This window comes from Microcaecilia unicolor, chromosome 11 (assembly GCF_901765095.1).
Source record: "Microcaecilia unicolor chromosome 11, aMicUni1.1, whole genome shotgun sequence".
Lineage (NCBI taxonomy): Eukaryota > Metazoa > Chordata > Amphibia > Gymnophiona > Siphonopidae > Microcaecilia > Microcaecilia unicolor.
In genome coordinates, this window is record NC_044041.1 from 36,476,378 (window position 1) to 36,497,852 (window position 21,475).

The following is a 21,475-nucleotide window of genomic DNA, read 5'->3' on the forward strand; positions in this document are numbered from 1 at the left end:
CCAATCCAGGGCCACGAGGAGCACCTGGGGCCCGTCACTCCAACAGCCGGCCGATTGGCCATGGAGGAGAAACGTACAGCAGCCCCTTACTCAGCCAAGCCTGCAGGACGTCCAAAACTGTGGAGCCTTGGCATTCACTTTTGTCGCCATGAGATCCAGGGACGGAACACCACACCACCGCACCATGAGCTGAAATGCCTTGTCAGACAACTCCCACTCCCTGGGAGCCAGAGAGTGCCGGTTAAGAAAGTCGGCCAGCACATTGAGGAACCCCTCAATGTGAGCTTCCAAGAGGCAGAGCAGATGCTTATCTGCCCAGGCCCATCAGCAAGCAAACCTCCACCACCAGCTGACTGCTGCGAGAGCCCCCCCCTCTGCTTGTTGATGTAAGCTATCGCATTGTGAGAATACTCACACTGGAGACTATCCCAACAGCAGAGAAAAGGCCACTAGTACCCTGCGGACTGCCCGAAGCTCCAAGCAATTGATGGGCCACAGCACCTCCACCAGAGACCAAGAGCCTTAGGCCAGGTGGCCCCTGAAATGGGCCCTCTACCTGACAAACTGGCATCTGTGGTTACCACTTCTCACTGCACAATCGGGAAGGGCACCCCCAGGCTCAGGGTCCTGGGAAGCAACCACCAACAAGGTCCCCTTGGAGCATAAAGATACCACCTCAGAGTGGAGAAGCCTTGGACTAGGCCTTCCCAGGGTCCTCAAACATTCAGCCTAGACCTCTTGGGGGCAGAGGAAGCCACCTCAGCCTCCACAACCCCCGGAATGAAAGAGACAGACTTAGGGGAAGCTCCTTCAACAAATAAGCCTAGTGGAACCAAAGCACAAATTCAGGGTAAAAGGGTAGGCCCTGATCTACAGCCCTCCCCCCCCCCCCCCACAGGTCTCACCAAGGCTTCAGCCTTGTGCATGGACTCTTCTGCCTCCGCAACAGACAATATGGCTGCCGTTCCTGCCTCCTGTTGAGAGGAAACCACGCTGGCACTGCATCAGGGAGCAGGAGCCCAACTAAAGTGACTGCTACAAGGAACAATCACTCACCGCAGCTGCAGACTCTGTGCCCTCCCTGACACTCAGAAGCACTGGCCTTGGAGTAGTGGTGACCCCTTCCCCCACAAGATAAGCAGCACTTGTTGCCCTTTGCGGGAACTGCCATTGCTGATGCCTGTCTGCCTTAAGTGATTTTTTTTGTTTTTGTTTAATGAAATGCAAAGACCCCTCCGTACCAAATAAGCCAAGGTTCTGAGGCCCAAGTCATTAGAGTTGACTCACTGCATGTCCTCAACACCACCCCCACTTGCACCATCAGCCTGTCAGAGCACTGCTCTGCACCCAGCAAGCCTGACTTCTTGGGGGGGGGGGGGGGGCGGGGGAGGAGTATTCAGCAACAACTGGGGATTAGCTGCCTAACTGGACCAGGAGCTGTGGCCTCAGAAGCAGAGAGACTGAAGTCTCTCCATCCACTTGCTGGAGATAGAAAATACTGATGAACTGGGCTAGTTGCAGGGGTCTATATTGTGGAGCTTAGTTCTGTATTTTCTATCGCCACCTGCTGGTCAATGGACATGACTATCCTACATGTCTTTGCAATAGTGGGAAGTAATGGATTACTGGAAACTGTGTAATAAATGCCCCAGTAAAATATTGACATAGCTGCAGTCATTTATACAGATCACAAACAGTTTGACGAAATTGATAAGCCTGCTTACAAGGCAGCACTTTCACTTTATTCTGAGGCTGTTATATCTTATAATAAATTGCTGTTCAGAAGAGTTCCATACCCTGGCTCCAGAGTTTGCTAATAGTACATTTGTTCACTGAACAAGAAATGTTGCTGACTCAATTGACTGTAATAAGGAAAAACTTAAAATAAAAATGTTTGAGGAGATGCATCATTATCTTAAAGTGCCAAAAGCAGGAAGCCAATGCAGATAAGGCAGGTGGTGGGGTTAAGTAGGTTCTTGTAAACCTACAGCCATTCAGGTCCAGCTGCTATCGCTGGATAGCCTGTAGTGTATTTAGGTAGCCTATGAACCAGGTATTGTGATGGAACAGCTGAACAGAACTACCAAGTGCAGGTAAAAAAGGCAAAGCCTAGTAATTTACCTGCTTGGCACAGATTTCCAAAGTTACCCAGGGGTCTAATGTAAGCCCAACATTATAAACATCTTCATTCTTGATATTATAGTTTTCAGCACACGTGGTTGGGAGCATAATGCAACTGATTATCATCTCACGTTTGTTCACGTTCACAGGAGGGCAGTACTAATAGCTCTTATGAAAATGCAACATTTTATGAAGTCCTGTAGACAGCACATACAGTTAGTGTATTTCAAGGTTTGCCCCGAGATGCAGATAGCTGTTAAAAATGAAAGTGAGCCCTGGCTACACCAGAACTCAACAAGCACCAAATGGAAATGACAGCCCCTTGCTATATGCTTGTGTACAATCTGTATAGTGTGAATTAAAGCAAAAAAAAAATGCAGGATTTGCATTGAGATAAATCATGATCTTTCACTTGTTTTGATACATGATGCTGAATGCACATGTATATTAAGTTGTGCCATTGCACATTATTTCTCTTAAAGCCACAACAAACCAAGACAGAAATTAACCTGGCCTTAACACTATAATTCCCTGTGAAACCCATAATGTCAAGTGTCTAGGATCATAATCCTCAACAGCACTGCTAGTTCATTTCTGGGGGGGGGGGGGGGGGACATTATAGTGATCTTCCTTCCTTTGCTGGATATATTACACTGATCTGTGGCTTTGAAACAAATGCAAATGATGTGGGCAGAGAAGGAACATATGGCTCCCCCCCTCTTCCTTTAAGGTCTGCCTGTTGGTACTGTGTAGCCTGTATTCTGTCACCTGGTCTACCTACTAGAATAAAAAGGCATAATTGCCAGCTTGTCTAAAAGTCTTCATGAAATTTCAAATGTCAACTAAGGTGCTCATTTTCAAAGCACATAGACGTACAAGTTACATATTAACTTATGTAACGGAAGTCTATATAAATTAAAAGCAAATAGCTGATTAAAAAAAAAAAAGTTCTGTTGAGAAACAAAGACCTTTTTTAATTGCTTTTGTACCTTCAACCAACCACATACATCACTTAAAGTGGTCTTTCAGTTTTTGTGGTATCACTTTTTTTTCCCCAGAAAGTATGGTTAATCAACTTGAATTCAAAATTTTTCTGGTCTTTGAACAGGATCTGGTTCATTCCTGCTCCTTCAAAAAGGGTTCTTGGGCTACTTCCAGAATTGCAGCAGGATCTTCGACTTCAATCTGAATAAGGAATTGAAGTTGGCATCAGTACAATTGATCATTACAGATATTACATCTTCATATGAGGATGTTCTGATTATAAACTTACTTTCATCCCAACTTAAAACCTTTGATAACACTATTGGGCTGATTTTAATTCTGCACCAGCTCCAAACCTTTGAGCAAGTTGGATTTATAATGTATTAGAATTTCAGAAGCTATTTGAAATATTCCACTGTGATTTCTATAGTAGATCAACTAGCCAAATATTTCACAATTTTAAAGTGCAATACACGTGAAACTTAAAATATTTCTCAGGATGTTTGTTTTTAGCTTAGGAATTATACTGAGAAGGGGCTTCCAGCATTGGAGGAAAATCTTTAGCAGGTAAGGGCAAAGGATGCAAAGCTGAAATCAATCCAACTGCAACTTGCTGTTCAAAGATACAGCCAGTGTTGTGAACACTATTAAGCATGCATTCATACACTAACTAGGTCCCATTCCATAACAACATGCATTAACAGCATTAATGTGAATTAACAAGACAGCTACATGTACAAACATGCATGGATAATTTTAGGAAAATTAGCTGGCTAGGTATAAGCCTCCAAAAGACATTACACAATGTGATACCCGCAGACGAGCCTTCTCCGGAGTAGCCCCCACTCTGGAATGCACTGCCTGAAAGGCTGCTCTTAACACAAAGTCTTGTGTTAAGCGCAACCTTTCAGGCAGTGCATTCCAGAGAGGGGGGGGCTACTTCAGGAAGCCGGTGAAGGCTGGGCTCTTCAATTAGGCCTTTAATGGAAGAAGTAACTAACTTGTTAGTCTCACATGAGTGACTCGGGCTGCACAGACTGCAGCGGGACATGTTTATCCACTCCTACCGTAGCTGAGATAATATTTAACCATCTCTGACCTTGTGCAACTTTCTTCAAATCAGTCACCTTACTTTCTAACCCATCTATATGTTACAACTTTGCCTTACCCTTTACTATCAATTATAATGTTCTATTACATATTGTGTTGACGTTGCAAATAGTATACCATGCCATACTTTGTATTGTTAGTTGAATGTTTTGACTGCTGTAAATGCCTATTGCTCATGTTTGATCTATTCTTACTGTACACTGCCTTGAGTGAATTCCTTCAAAAAGGTGGTAAATAAATTCTAATAATAAATAAATAAGTCAGTGTCACAGCATACAAGGATAGTAACATAATCTGGTTAGTTGACTAGGGTAGGGACTCTGGTATGCTTGTAAAATTTAATGCCAATCTAATCACCTCTCTAGAGTTAGGTAACTACACTACTTTGAAAGTTTACCCTGAAATACTTATATCTAGCAAAAAAAAAAAAATTATGACAGTTTAAGGAACTCTGTCATGTGTTCAGTTCTATTTTTTACACTGGAAAAGGTTATTAGCACATTAGTTCTAGTATGATAGTTTGTTCTGATGGGTAATTAAACTTCAGAATTAATGAAAATAATGAGTGAAATTACCTCTGGAATAGGATAAATTGGAGGAGAAGGTGCTTCTTCACGACCATAATCAATCAACGTTCCGCATTTTGGAATATCTTCAACCCATACACCTTCATATAACTGCCCTTTATCCAGGTAGTAGTATTTCCCTGGTCCATGTTTCTTACCACCTTTCCAGGAGCCTTCATATCTATTTTCATTACCTGGAAATATTTAGGGATCATATGCACAAAACAAAATCTAAATGATTTAAGAGGGTTTAACCATTGCACTAAAGTAAGTAACTTTGAATCTGAGAAAAGATCCCACAGGAAACATCTTTTAAGAAGGTGGCCTCTTTCTTAGAAGAGGGTGTAGTAATTTAAAGTTGTGAGATTTTAGGCTTGCTTCTGCTACTGAATCTCCTGGTGGCCTTGAGCAAAAACCCTGTTTCCCATAGTCAAGTAGCTGCTTCTTTAATAAGCTCTTTAGAGAAATAATTTATTGTATGTCTAAGTACTTTATTATAGAATTCCTAGCAGAAATACAAGTGTTCATACAGCGAAATCAGTTTGGCAGGCTAGATGGATATTGCACATTATCTGGACTGATGCGCTGCCAGTGTGCTAGATGGAAAGGTGATGACCTAGGAAGCTGGATGTCTGATTATTGTGATTGGACAGAAGGGTGGTAAAGTTGAAAAGAAAAATCTTGCATACTGCACCACCCAGCAAGACCCTGCAGACAATCACACTCTCATATCCCCTGGCAGTTGGGCTGTATCATTCGCGGTGTGGATTGGGTGGAACAGTCATTATCTACTATGCTAAAACTGTAGTGTTAACAAAAAATAACAGCTGAGCTCCTCTGGTTCAATAGCTGTGCATACTTAGTCCTGTGATATCACAAGCTGATCATTCCCCTCCTGTGGAAATCACTTTAGTTCGGTCCAGTTATTTAACTCACCTAATCGGAGCATTCCTTTCCCACTGTATTTGTCTGCTGCCCACTCTCCTTCATATATGGCTCCATTCATAAAGTACATTCTACCCCAGCCGCTTCTCTTATCTGCTTTCCAGTCTCCTTCATAATATTCTGTGTCAGAGTAAAATGCAGTCCCATAGCCCTGAAATTAAGTTGATGTTCAATTTAAATAATTAAAAAAAAATTACAAGTGGAACACAAAGCAGTCTACAACTAAAGTATGACAAGTATTGTAACAACAATATCAACATAAATATAAAACTATAAAAGCCCTATAACATAATAGGGTAATTTTATAATACCTTATGTAAAACTTGCTTTAAGAGCATAAAGGGGGGGGGGGATGTTTCAAAAAAATTGCAAGGGCCATGGGGAGTGACATGGGATAGGCCACAAGGGCTGTGACCCACTCAATATTTCCCGCAGCTGCCCCTGCCATCAGGGCCGTGCCAAGGGTCTGTGGCACCCCCCCCCCCCCGCAGACGAACAGTTGGCGCGCGCACCCCCTCCCCCGTGAAAATGATCGCTGCCCTCCCATCCACGCTCCTCTCTCCCCTGCCCTCCCACTCCCATGTCCCAACTGCCCGCCCTCTTCTCCCCCCCCCCAGATCCCTTTTAAATTTACCTTCGTCCGACAGCGAAGGCGCAGTGTCAGTGAAGGAGGCGGCGCTCCCGATGTCTCTACTAGTTTTCCCTTCGCTCAATGTCCCGCCTTCTTCTAACGTCATTTCCTTGACATCAGAAGAAGGTGGAACACTGAGCAAAGGGAAGACTAGTAGAGACGTCGGGAGCGCCGCCTCCTTCACTGACGCTGCGCCTTTGCTGCCGGACGGCGGTAAATTTAAAAGGGATCTTGTTGGGGGGGAGAAGAGGGCGGGCAGTTGGGACATGGGAGCGGGAGGGCAAGGTAAGCATGGTGCGGCGGGCTGCCCCCCAGAGGACGGCGCCCTCCTGCCGTGCTTACCTCGCTTACCGTGTTGGCAAGGCCCTGCCTGCCATGAGGGCATATGTATGTGAAAATGCATGTATGAAAGTGTGTACCCATATGATCTGCATGAAGATGTTCCCAGGGTGGAATTGTTAAGTATGTCGTGCACAGTGATGTTCCTAGGTCAGCTGCCACCCAGGGTGGTTCACTGATGCGCACCCCCCCCCCCCCCCCCCCCCCCGGGTGCATTCTTGGTTGCTGGCTCCCTGCTCCGGAACAGGAAGTAACCTGTTCCGGGGCAGAAGGAGCAGGGAAACAGCGGAGCTGACAGGCGTGCGGCTGCTCTCTGCACCCCTCCAGCGGAGTGCACCCAGGAAGGACCGCCCTGCCCTTGCTACGCCACTGGTTGTACATGCACATTAACACATTTTGGACCAACTCTAAATTTATGTATCACTGGGTCTGCATCTAGGAGTCTGTTTTGTCAAGGCTGAAAGGTATTTGGCAGGTATCTATATAAATAATTCTCACCTCCAACGTTCTGAAGCTCACTGTGTGGCACGGAAACACTGAAGCCCTGTACTGTTGGTAGGCTAGGCTGTCAGCACCACTCACTCATAGACCCGCCCTCAGCCACAAGAATTCACAACCCCAACGTTCTAATGAAGCCGGAAGCTGCAAAGTCTCCAACTTCCGTGCTGGTGTAGATCGCTGTTCGCCCATGAGTGTGTGCCCCGCCCTCACGCCACAACGTTATGACAGAGGGCGGAGCACTGACACCGAATGGGCTGCAGTGTAGCTCCGCCCTCGCGTCAAAACGCGATGACGTCGAGGGCAGGGCGGGAAAGGCACGAGTCGCAAAGAAGGTCCGATGAATGCTAAACCACAGAAAACCGCAAGCCAGGCAGGGGGAGGAGTAGGGAAACACGCGGTGTTTCCCTACTCCTCCCCCTGCCTAGGACTCAGCTGTCAGTGCCCCCCTCCTCGGCGCATTACCCAAGCCCCTCCTCCCCCCCAAGCGCATAGCTCCCAAGGAATCTGTACAAACGAGCCCCAACATTTCGCCACCGCGGGCCGATTCCCAGTCACAGCCCACCACCAACCGCCTCCACACTTCGCCCTTCTTTGTCAGATCTCGAAAGTGAGTTCGCCACAGCCCAAACAGAGGCCCACCAGCAACTTCGGTGGGCAGAGAGCTAACAATCAGATGCCTAGGAAAGGCGGAGCTTCGCAGCAAGCAGGACTGGTTGGAGGTGGTATTGAAACAGAAGTTAACGGATGCCGGTCATCAACACTAACAACAGTGCGCACGTGAACTCGGAGCTTCACAACGTTACAGGTCAGAATTATTTATATATACATGGGTGTCAAGCAAGTATAGGAGATGATAGTATCTTCTTCCTCCCCCCGCCCCCTTCTTTTTAAAAGAACAACAAAAAAAAATCTTGCTATAAAGGAGGACAGGCTGAGTTCCAATGGCAGACCCCAGAGCGAAAGCACACAAGTTACCCAGCTCCACCAGACTCCCTTTCTCCCGCCCAAAAGCATCTATCTCACTCACACCCAAACAAACACACAGTGTGCCATGCACAGACAGCATCTCTTTCACTCACACACACCCTCTGACCCCCCATCCCCTCCCCAAACAACAGAAACCCATACAATTATGTGGAACAATGGTACCCTCCCCCAGACAAACCCCCAACACCAAAATGGCAGCACTGATTGCTCATGCAACTCACACACTCCCCAACAAAACAATAACTAACCCATGCTCAAAATCCACCTTCTGCTACAGAGGGGAAGAGGGGGTCCTCAGACCTGAGAGGGGGAAGGGGATCCTGACAGCAGAGGAGGGGGTGCACAGACCACAGAGGGAGGGGGAGCTATCTCTGTCACACACACTCTCACACTCAGTGTGTTTCTGTCTCTCACTCTCATACAGTCACACTATAGTCTCTCACTCTGTTACACACACTGTCTCTCACACAGTGTATCTGTGTGAAACACACTCACACACACTCGCAACCAGACTCACTCTCTTGTCACACACTCGCACATTCACTCTCTCTCTCACACACTCAAACATACACACTGCGAGGAAAGCCTTGCTAGCACCCATTTCATTTGTGTCAGAAACAGGCCTTTTTTTTTACTAGTTATATATACAAAGTTATACCTGCCAAAGCATTCACTTACGCTATATGGGATTTTGCAAACAAAGGCTCACAGATGGACCCAGCTACTAGTAGATAATTTCTGTGATGAAGGACCATCAGAGGGGCATACCTCCATAATAATATTCTCAAAAATATTATAATACACTGCTTCCAAAGATTTACAGTTAATACTATATCAAAAAAAATATTCACCTCTTTACTATGATTACAACATTTTTTACCTTGTCTTCTTACAAACCAAACTTGGGCCAACTCGTGGCACTGATCTCTATCCCAACGAGAAACAATCCTCATGGGGCGTCTGGATTACCCCAGAACTGACACCTCATTTATGCATCACCCATAACTCGATGTCCAGTGTACTTTTTTTAATTTAACCCTAGCTGTTCCACTGTCTGCCAATTATATATAAACTTTTGTTCTTTGCTTAACAGAATCTGAGACACCTCTCTCTCCCCCCATGTTAATTTGCAACAATGTAATGAAATGTAAATCAGTAGGTAAATGATTATGTTGAAGCCAATGTTGAATTAACGGTGCTTCCTTGCGATGCAAAGAGCAAATACTTAAAAAAAAAAACTCCAGACAGCCCAGAACATGGCAGCCAGACTAATATTCGGCAAATCAAAATACGAAAGCGCAAAACCCCTACGAGAAAAACTACACTGGCTCCCACTCAAAGAACGCATCACTTTCAAACTCTGTACCCTAGTCCATAAAATCATCCATGGTGACGCCCCGGCCTACATGTCAGACCTAATAGAACTACCACCCAGAAACGCAAAAAAATGTTCTCGCACATTCCTCAATCTTCATCCCCCCAAGTGTAAAGGACTGAAATACAAATTAATGCTTGCATCTACCTTTTCCTTTATGAGCACGCAGCTCTGGAACGTGCTGCCACGTAACCTGAAATGGGCCCATGAATTGACTAATTTCCGCAAACTATTGAAAACCTATCTCTTCGACAAGATATATCACAAAGATCAACACGTGTAACTGTACAATCTTTAATATATCCAGAAATGTTCTAAATGTCTTTTGCTCTAACACTAGCATATATTTCACCACCATATAACCCAAAACCCATAGGCGCCCCGTATAAGAGGCTTGGGGAGAGCCCAGCTCTGACCTTCCCCGCAGCCCTGCCGAGACTCCTGATGAAATCTTCTGCTGCCGCCGCTTCTATTGAGCAGTGCAGCAGCAGCCAGGAACGACATCTACGCAGCTGATCCGCTGCCGCCGCTTCTCTCGGAGCCAGCATAAGAAAAAGAAGCGCGGGGCCGCAGCAGCGTTCAGACATGCGCTGTCGGCTCTGCCGGTCTCTGCCCCGTTACGTCAATTTCCCGTTCCGGGGGCAGAGGACCAGCAGAGCCGACAGCGCATGTCTGAAGGCTGCTGCGGCCCCGCGCTTCTTTTTCTTCTTCTGTCAGCTAAAGTGGCCCGGGCCGGAGGGAGAGAAGAGAACGTGGCCACTGGCTGGAAACGGTAGGAGGAGAGAGAGGGAGAGCCAGGGGACATGGCCAGCGCAGTGGAGAGCCAGAGAGCAATAGGGAGAGAAAGGGGGGACATGGAAAAAAGCAGAGGAGAGCCAGGGACATGGAAAAAAGCAGGGGAGAGCCAGAAAGAGATGGGGAGAGAAAGAGGGGCCATGGAAAAGAGCAGGGGAGAGCCAGGGACATGGAAAAGAGCAGGGGAGAGCCAGAAAGAGATGGGGAGAGAAAGAGGGGCCATGGAAAAGAGCAGGGGAGAGCCAGGGACATGGAAAAAAGCAGGGGCGAGCCAGAAAGAGATGGGGAGAGAAAGAGGGGCCATGGAAAAGAGCAGAGGAGAGCCAGGGACATGGAAAAAAAGCAGGGGAGAGCCAGAAAGAGATGGGGAGAGAAAGAGGGGCCATGGAAAAGAGCAGGGGAGAGCCAGGGACATGGAAAAAAAGCAGGGGAGAGCCAAAAAGAGATGGGGAGAGAAAGAGGGGACATGGGCAGGAGAGAGAGAGAAGCTGCTGGGGAGAAACTGGGGGAGACCCTAGCTGTCAGCCTGAGAAATGCTGGCTGGATGAAAGGAGGGAGAAGGAGGAAAAATGCTGGAAGGAGGGAAGAAACTGGTAGGGAGGGAAAGAGGAAAGACACTGGATGGATGGGGTGAGAGAGGACATGCTGAATGGAAAAGGGTCAAGAGAGAACTGTCTAGAAGGAAGGGGAGATAGAGGAAGACAATGGACGGAAGGATTGGGAGAGGATAATGGGTGGAAGGATGGAGAAAGAGGGATAACACTGGATGGCATGGTAGGAGAGAAAGAGGGAAGGTGCTGGACCACTTGTAACCACTCGCCTCCACCTACCCTCCTCTCTTCCTTCCCGTTCACATTAATTGATTTGATTTGATTTGCTTACTTTATTTATTTTTTGTCTATTAGATTGTAAGCTCTTTGAGCAGGGACTGTCTTTCTTCTATGTTTGTGCAGCGCTGTGTACGCCTTGTAGTGCTATAGAAATGCTAAATAGTAGTAGTAGTAGTAGTAGTAGATGGAGGGGAGGGAAGTATATGCACATGGATGGAGGGGAGTGAAGAGAAATGCTGGATATGGATGGAGGGAAAACTGTTGAATTTAAGAGCTGGATCGGGATACTGAAGGATAGGGACAGGGCTACAGATGGTAGACAGGACGCATAAGGACACAGGAGGATGGTGGACATGGTGAGAGAAAAAATATCAAATGGAAAAGACACTGCATAAAACAGAAGACACTGGGACCAAAGCGAATAGAAAAACTAAATGATCAGACAACAAAGGTAGAAAAAAGTATTTTATTCAGAATTTATTAACTGGAATATGTCAGCTTTTGGAAATGTGCATCTGTGATGTTTTGCATGTAAATTTCAATTTTTCTAGTATTGCTGCATGCTGAGTCTGACTTCTTGAGGTAACTTTCCAGTTCAGTATTTTGCCTTCATATCTGTTGTTATGTGTTTTTCATGTGTGATCAAGGTGCAGTATTCTGCTAGCGTGTAGTATTTTCAGCCCTTTTTGGGTTTTTTTTTAGTTTCACTAGGTTGTGCACTGAAGTTTTATCTTCCTCAGAAGCTATTTCTATACATTATACACAAGAAGCCCACTTTCATGTAGCAGCTCCAAGGTGAATTTTGTGGCAAGGCTTAGAAAATTCTGCAACACAGATTTTTAGATTCTACAGCCATTCTATGGCAAATCTGTATAAATTAACATAAGCTTTGAATTAGCTGATGATACGCAAAAAATAATCTTTCAAAGTTTAAATGCTTCAAAAATAAAGTATTTCACTTTATATTTGAAAAAAAAAAAAAAAGATTGACTGATATACAAACCACACTTATTAGAAATGATAAACTTTTAAACAGCAGGATTGAACATTTTGACAATATGTTAAGGAAGGAAGGAAGACATTGGGGGCTCATTTTCAAAGCACTTACAAGGTTATGTATAGTAACATATGGAACTTTGTAAGTCTGATTGCTTTGAAAAGAAGTGTTATTACTGTGTTTTATAAGCTTTCCAAAATTACTTATGACATATCTTGCATTATCTCAAACAAGCTTGGGTTCAATGTGGCTAACAATAGAAATCTGCAAAAAGTACAATACAATTAGTATTACATACAATACAATACACAAACCTCACTACTATTGAATAACAAGAGCAGGGTTCCAAGCATGCCCGAGAGCTAACAATTACAGCGAGTAAGGGATTTAGTACATAAACATGCTTTCAACAGCTTATGAAATAAGAAGTGATCGGTAACTTAGCTTAATGAATTAGGCAGAGAATTCCATATCTTCGTGCCTTGATAAGTAAAGCCTCCATTATGAATAGATTTATAATGAAGCTTCTTACAGCTTGGGTAATGAAGTCCCATTTCGTAAAGGCAGTTCTATCAGGTTTTGCATGTAACAAGGCAATAAACCATACAAAATCTGATAAACACGTACTAAAAGTTTAAAGGTAATCTGAGAATTTATTGGAAGCCAATGCAATTTAGCCAGGAGAGGAATTGCTGTGGTATAACGAGGAATTCTACAAACAAGACAGGCAGCCTTTACTTACATTTAGGTGCTACTTATTGGAAATTCTTAAGGTGCCTGAGCAGTTACTCCCACCAGTTTTACACATTTCTTATTTACCTCCTTATGGGGGTCTTTTACTAAAGATTAGCAGGGCCCATAGGAATAACATGGGCCCGGCTGCAGATAACGCAACCTAATCTTTAGTAAAAGACCAGCTATGCAAAGAAAGAGTCAGGCCCAGCCACTGGTATCTGAATTTAATGTACCTTTGGATGCCTTAAACTTGACTCAGACCTTGGAAGAACATAATGCAGGGATTCAACCTGCTACACTTATTGTTAATTTTGTTTTGAAACCAGACTGCGATTGAGTTTTGAAACTCATTCTCTGTGGTAGAGATGTCTTACTTAATCATCGTAAGGTTGGAGCATATCCAGATGTGGCTAGAGCTACAGAAAAAAAAAAAAAAAAAGCCAACGCTATCTGAAGTTGAGACTGCGGGTTCTTCAGATGGGAGGCCTTTCTCTGTAAATGTGTGGTAAAGCTTAACTCTGTGAAGTATGTATATCTTTTTTTTTTTATTTTTATTCATTTAATCTTGCTTAGGAAAGTGTCATTCAAAAGAACATTTGTACCAAGGAAAAAGAAAAAAAAAAGACACTCAAGTCCATAAGCCCTGAAAACCATGAACAATCTAACCAGCTTCAGCAAAGCTCTGAAAACACACCTCTTTAACAACGCTTACAAAAGTCACCCTCAATGATACAAATCATCTCCCAAACCACCCAAGCACACCTAAAACACTTCACACAATCCACCCAATATCTGCCCATCTAAATCCTCTTTTACCTCAACTTATGATCAACTGAATTTAAATCATGTACTGACTTTATCATAACTTACTCTGTAAACCACATTGAGCCTGCAAAAAGGTGGGATAATGTGGGGTACAAATGTAATAATAATCTACTATAATAAAACGCACCCTCAACGTTCTGAGGACACTGACGTCACTGCAGGCACTCACACACCGGTTTGTAAGTTCATGGTGGTGAAGCCACAACACTCACCATGTCTTCATGCCCCGCCCTTGCGTCACACGTGATGACGTCAAGGGCGGAACAAGAAAACAAGGCAAATGAACGCACGGGGAGCTACTCCTCCCCTTCCAAGAAATCCCAGCCGCCGTGCCCATTACCCTGACCCCTTTCGCCCCATTGCCCCGCCCCTTTCAAGGTACCGTCCCGCCCCCAGTAGCACACTCTTCCCCTCATCACCTTCCCTCCCCCCCTTACGCTAGTCTCCCTGGTGGTCTAGAGGTGCCTGTTCGGTCGGGGCAGGAAAGAAAGAGCCCCCTCTTTCCTGCCTGTAGCGGTGCTGCTAGCTGCCTTGCTGCATCGTGTGGGAATTCGGCTCTCGGCGTTTCAAAATGGCCGTCGAGAGTTGAAGCTGCCTCGTGAGACTTCAACTCTCGGCGGCCATTTTGAAACGCCGAGAGCCGGACTCCCACACGATGCAGCTAGCAGCACCGCTACTGGCAGGAAAGAGGGGGCTCTTTCTTTCCTGCCCCGACCGAACAGGCACCTCTAGACCACCAGGGAGACTAGCATAAGGGGAGGGGAAGGGACTCCCGTGCCCGCTAGCGCCCATTTCATCAGAGGTAGAAACGGGCCTTTTTTACTAGTAATGTAATAATAAATGGAGATCCAAGATTTTAGGAAATCTAGGGAAAAATATAACAAAGGAAAAAATAAGGTAATTATTCTCTGCTAAGAAATTGTACAACTTCTTAGTGTTGTCTCTCCAATTTAACTGAGGCTAAAAGCGATGATACATGAGCAGGTTCAGTAAACATATATTTCTTACCCCCCAGCCTTATTATGCTCCTGCAGGGGTATTGTAAGAAAAAAGGTACCCCCCCCCCCCAAGTTCAATACTTCAGGCTTGAGGAGTAGAAATTGTTTCCTCCGTCGTCTTGTCTCTTTCGAGACATCAGGAAATAACAATTTTAAAACCCAAAAAGGGTTTCTCCTTGTTGCGGAAAAAGAGACGGAAAATCCAATCCTTATCAGGAGTCAATGCGACTGTCGCCACCAATGTAGCGGCAGTCGCCAATTGAGAGTCAGAGGTCTCAAGCACAAGAGAAATATCCAACGGTTTTTCATTATCTGGATTAGTGTTCCTCTCTGGGACATAATATACTTGGGAAAAAGGTGGAATATCCTTTTCCAAAATATTCAAAACTTCAGAAAAATATCGTTTCAGCATTTCCAGAGGGAGAATAGTTTGTATCCTTGGAAAGTTGACAAATCTCAGATTGTTATTCTTAGTAAAGTTATCAAAGACCTCCATTTTTTTGTCTGAGATTTGTCACATCTTTTATAATCGTAGTTTGTAGCGTTTCCACTTTCATAAGCCTTTGGTCAATTTTTTGATTTAAAACTTTAAATCTCCTCTCCCTCTTTTTGTAAATCAGTTTCAACACGTTTTACCCTTGGTAAAAACTCATTAGTTTGCTTAAGGAAAATTTGTCCCAAATTAGACATCAAATCCCACAATACTTCTAAAGTTACTTCTTTTGGTTTGACCACTAGCTCCTTAGGTAATTCAAACCTTGCTGAAGTCTGCTCATTCTCTTCACTCCGTCTCTCAGTTTCTCTCCCCTCATTTTGCTGTGGTTCTATGGCCAAACTGCCCTCGATTCCTCCCTCAGTTGGAAAGGACACTTCACCCCGACATTCTTCTGGGCCCATGCCTTCTTCCAAGGGGGACCCTGTAGGGTCAGAAAGGAAGGAACTTGCACCGAGCGGTTGGGGAGGCGGAGTTCGTGCTGCGGGACTCAACGTGGTTTCCAAGCCAGGGGAAGCCAAAATCTCCCGTTCGTCGGCGTTCCCGATTGGCTGAGTTCTGCTATTTTGCACAATTGTCCGCAGCCTCATAAAACAATCAATAGGACCCGGCAAAGGAGACGGGAGCGGGAAAGCTCTGCCCGCTACTTTTCCTCTACGCTTCGGCATCTCAGGAGTGAGGTAAGGGACATCTTAGCAGGTCGCGGCCATCTTGGATGTCAGCATATGAGGTTCTCCAAGTATGTATATCTTGACCCTGAGCATTTCTCTGCTTTTTTCAAATCTAAACCTGATGGTTTACCACCTTCTATTCCGCATATACCTTCTGTAACAAATAAAGAAATATCTACACCAGGGTTTATTTTCTCTTTTTTTTTTCCTTGGGTTTAAAAGCTGTTTGCTTTTATTTTCTTTGAACTGTGTCTTGATTCCCTCTGTTTATTGTGGACTGGTAGGATAGAGCATTGTCAGTTTTCCTATTTATACTTTCCTTATTATTTTTCCGAGTTTGGCATTTTTAGATTCTGCTCATCATTTCTGTAACAAGATTTCTCTTGGATGTTAATTTCAAATACTTATAAATATTTTTTAAAGACAGAAATGAACTTCCTTTTGTACTGACCATAATACAAAGACACCTGTGATGCACATATCCCAATGCTAACATCCAGTATAAAATATTTGGTTTCTACTTTGTCATCTGGATATTTTATTTTCCCCATCATATTAATCCCAATTTTGGTTGTCTGTTTTCCTGTCAGTCTTCTGCTAATTCTCTTTGTACTGGTAGTGGCTGCAGTCTATAAGTACATAAGTACATAAGTAGTGCCATACTGGGAAAGACCAAAGGTCCATCTAGCCCAGCATCCTGTCACCGACAGTGGCCAATCCAGGTCAAGGGCACCTGGCACGCTCCCCAAACATAAAAACATTCCAGACAAGTTTTACCTAAAAATGCGGAATTTTTCCAAGTCCATTTAATAGCGGTCTATGGACTTGTCCTTTAGGAATCTATCTAACCCCTTTTAAAACTCCGTCAAGCTAACCGCCCGTACCACGTTCTCCGGCAACAAATTCCAGAGTCTAATTACACGTTGGGTGAAGAAAAATTTTCTCCGATTCGTTTTAAATTTACCACACTGTAGCTTCAACTCATGCCCTCTAGTCCTAGTATTTTTGGATAGCGTGAACAGTCGCTTCACATCCACCCGATCCATTCCACTCATTATTTTATACACTTCTATCATATCTCCCCTCAGCCGTCTCTTCTCCAAGCTGAAAAGCCCTAGCCTTCTCAGCCTCTCTTCATAGGAAAGTCGTCCCATCCCCACTATCATTTTCGTCGCCCTTCGCTGTACCTTTTCCAATTCTACTATATCTTTTTTGAGATACGGAGACCAGTACTGAACACAATACTCCAGGTGCGGTCGCACCATGGAGCGATACAACGGCATTATAACATCCGCACACCTGGACTCCATACCCTTCCTAATAACACCCAACATTCTATTCGCTTTCCTAGCCGCAGCAGCACACTGAGCAGAAGGTTTCAGCGTATCATCGACAACGACACCCAGATCCCTTTCTTGATCCGTAACTCCTAACGCGGAACCTTGCAAGACGTAGCTATAATTCGGGTTCCTCTTACCCACATGCATCACTTTGCACTTGTCAACATTGAACTTCATCTGCCACTTGCACGCCCATTCTCCCAGTCTCGCAAGGTCCTCCTGTAATCGTTCACATTCCTCCTGCGACTTGACGACCCTGAATAATTTTGTGTCATCGGCGAATTTAATTACCTCACTAGTTATTCCCATCTCTAGGTCATTTATAAATACATTAAAAAGCAACGGACCCAGCACAGACCCCTGCGGGACCCCACTAACTACCCTCCTCCACTGAGAATACTGGCCACGCAATCCTACTCTCTGCTTCCTATCTTTCAACCAGTTCTTAATCCATAATAATACCCTACCTCCGATTCCATGACTCTGCAATTTCTTCAGGAGTCTTTCGTGCGACACTTTGTCAAACGCCTTCTGAAAATCCAGATATACAATATCAACCGGCTCCCCATTGTCCACATGTTTGCTTACCCCCTCAAAAAAATGCATTAGATTGGTGAGGCAAGACTTCCCTTCACTAAATCCGTGCTGACTGTCTCATCAGTCCATGTTTTTGTATATGCTCTGCAATTTTATTCTTAATAATAGCCTCCACCATCTTGCCCGGCACCGACGTCAGACTCACCGGTCTATAATTTCCCGGATCTCCTCTGGAACCCTTCTTAAAAATCGGAGTAACATTGGCTACCCTCCAGTCTTCCGGTACTACACTCGATTTTAGGGACAGATTGCATATTTCTAACAGTAGCTCCGCAAGTTCATTTTTTAGTTCTATTAATACTCTGGGATGAATACCATCAGGTCCCGGTGATTTACTACTCTTCAGCTTGCTGAACTGACCCATTACATCCTCCAAGGTTACAGAGAATTTGTTTAGTTTCTCCGACTCCCCCGCTTCAAATATTCTTTCCGGCACCGGTGTCCCCCCCAAATTCTCCTGTCTCCTCCTATCTTGTTCCATTCCCTCACTACACTTGGCTCGGACGTATTGATCTTTCCCTTTCACCTCTTTCCTCTCATTGTTTTTCTTTTCTGCCTCTGTCCACTCAAGTTTCACCCTCTCACTTTTTTTTTTTTTTTTACATTTTGTTACTTTTCAGCTACCTATCAATTTTTCTTCTTCACTCAAGCCCTAGTCCTCCCATTTCATTCCTTCCTCAGCCTCTTATTCCCTTTCATCTACGCCCTACCACATTTTTTTTTTCACTCATCTCCCTGCCCCACCCCCCTTGGTCTCTCCCATGTGGTTCCACCATTTCCATTATTATTAGCATTTGTATAGCGCTACCAGACGCATGCAGCGCTGAACACGACACAAAGAGACAGTCCCTGCTCAAAAGAGCTTACAATCTAAATAATACAGACAATAATTATCTCCCCTCTTTTCTCAACCCCCCCCATGGTCCAGCATCCATTGTTCTTCCCTTCCACCCCCATAATCTAGCAATCTCTATTCCATTATATAGGTTCCCACTAGTCCAGAATCTGTGGGATAGTTGTGTCCGTCAACCAGCAGGTGCAGATAGAGAACTGAAAGCTGAGATAAGTCATATATCTCTTGGCATCTAGTCCAGCTCCTCAGTATTTATGTGGACCAATCAGAAAGGATAAACAGCATAAATAAAACAACTCGCTAACCTATCACTAACCAGATGAGCAAATGGGTGGACCTCTCTCATCTCTTGACAACTTGTAGAGAACAAGAGCTAAATAGGAAGAAGCACCATGCAATGTGACAATTATTTGACCCATTACTTTACACCGACTAAACATCTTGAAAACCTCAGGTGGGCCCCTGGAATAGTGGGAAGGACTAAGGGAAAGAAAATTATCAGGTATGATCTAATTTCTCCTTCTATTATGTAGCTTCCTCCTATTCCAGAACCTGTGAGATGTTTAAAAGCAATCTCTAGAGAGGGTGGGATCCTAGTACAGCCGCCCTGGGGACCGAAGCCCCCAAACTGGCTTCTGAGTGTGCTGCAATGTCCACCCTGTAGTGCTTGGTAAAGGCATGCAGCGTTGACCAAGTCATAGCCTTGCAAATATCCACCAGAAACAATAAGGTAGTGTCTGTCACCATATCTTTATACTGGAGATATTCTCCTCTGATGGCCCTTCATCACATAAATTATTATCTATTAGTAGTTGGGTCTGATTGTGAGCTTTTATAATATAAGCACCTTTTTGGACTTCTCGCAGAGGTGTCCTGTTATAAAATCAAACGTCATAAAACAAAGCCACATTCAAATCTAAAAATATATTTCATATCAGGCAAGCCACTGCCCTGTTCCACTCTAGTAATAAAAATAAAAAGTGCTCATGAAAACTCCAACTTTTAGAATGCGATAGAAATTAAAATTCAGGTAGAACAAAAGTTTAATTTTGGACTAAGAAACGTATTGAACAATTTTTCTAAAAGCCAGCACAACTGTCTTGGAGTGCCTCTATAGGAAATAAGCTCCAGAGGGACACTAAAACAACAAAGAAAATCTTAGTTTAGGCCAGAGGTTCTGAACCCAGTCCTAGGAACACATCCAGCCAGTCAGGTGATTATCTATCTCATACAATGAATATGCATGACAGAGATTCACATACAGTAGAGGAAATGCATTAAAATTTCTCTCATGCATATTCATTGTGGTTATCTTGAAAACCAGACTGGCTAGGTGTGTCTTGAGGCCTGGGTTGAGAACTCCTAGCTTAGGCCCTAGATTGAGCCCACTGGGGACAGTACCAGTACCTGAAAAATAAAACTGTAAACCACTTAGGTTTAGGTGGTATAAAAAAAAAAACAAAAATACTGAAAATAAATACATACATTTGACAGCATACCTTAGAGCAGCGCTGTTCAACCCAGCCAGTTGGGTTTTCAAGATATCCTGAATGCATGCACTGTTAGCACTAAGGAAGATCTGAATTTCTGTCTCATTTGCTACAACCTAAAAAGCCCTAGACTAACCTGTATGAAGCAGCAGGCATAGCCCTAAACAGCACTGCTTTGGTTGCATCACACTTCCAAGAACATGGTGGAGGTCTGTATATAGCACTCCTAATGAAGGAAGCTCTCTGGCACAGTGCAAGTGTGCAGTATTAACAATAAATCTGAGATCATCCTCGCATACCTGCTCCCTGGCACAGAGATATGCAAAACTACTCGGCAACATTACTCCCTGAGCACCCACTGTAAAAACCAAGACTTCAATGAGCACAGGGCGACTGGCTGTTTTGAATATCCTTGTTAATTCTGGTGGTTGTGTGGATTATTACAAAACATGGTAGGGTACACAGGAGGGGCTCCAAGTGTTGAATTAAATACTAATTACTACTACTTATTTCTGTAGCACTCCTAGACATATGAAGTGCTATAGACAAACCAGTAAGAAACATTGGTCTTGTAAGAATCAAATGGCCTTGCAGTTGAGGTGGTAGAGGCCAGGACTGTAGCAGACTTTAGACACATATTCAGTGATAGGTTGAGAAGTGGGATAAAACATAGTAGATGACGGCAGAAAAAGACCTGCACGGTCCATCCAGTCTGCCCAACCAGATAACTCATATTTGCTGCTTTTTGTGTATACCCTACTTTGATTTGTACCTGTGCTCTTCAGGGCACAGACCGTATAAGTCTGCCCAGCACTATCCCCGCCTCCCAACCACCAGCCCCTCCTCCCAACCACCGGCTCTGGCACAGACTGTATAAGTCTGCCCAGCACTATCCCCGCCTCCCAACCACCGGCTCTGGCACAGACCGTATAAGTCTGCCCAGCACTATCCTCACCTCCCAACCACCGGCTCTGGCACAGACCGTACAAGTCTGTCCAGCACTATCCCCGCCTCCCAACCACCATTCCCGCTGCCCAAGAAGAGCTGATGTTAAGCCTGAGAAAGTATATGTTCATCATGGGAGAAACCCAGAGAGGAAGATAACCAGTCAGACACTTTATCTGGTGTCATCTGTTCAGTGAGTTAAGAGATTACACCTCCTTGGAAGAGTATCCTTTAAAAAAAACCCTGTCTGATCAGGCCTGCTGGCTCCTTTCCTGGACTCTATGGATCAACCCTACATTTAAGTAACTGTATCTTTTGTATATGTTCCTGCTTACCGGCTCCTACTC

The 21,475-nt window shown here is 44.5% G+C and overlaps 1 protein-coding gene across 3 annotated transcripts in view; it reads right to left on the reverse strand.

Annotated features, from left to right (window-relative positions):
* Nucleotides 1-1,398: 1,398 nt before the first annotated feature.
* The window catches only part of MORN3 (MORN repeat containing 3), a 30,034-nt gene continuing 9,957 nt past the window's right edge, over nt 1,399-21,475 (reverse strand). For all 3 annotated transcript variants that reach the window (XM_030220114.1, XM_030220112.1, XM_030220111.1), the window contains exons 4-6: nt 5,718-5,877; nt 4,791-4,975; nt 1,399-3,306 (exon numbers count right to left, since the gene is read on the reverse strand). In XM_030220114.1, coding sequence (XP_030075974.1) covers nt 3,238-3,306; nt 4,791-4,975; nt 5,718-5,877 — 414 coding nt within the window. In that variant the 3' untranslated portion in view covers nt 1,399-3,237. The remainder of the gene's footprint in view (nt 3,307-4,790; nt 4,976-5,717; nt 5,878-21,475) is intronic.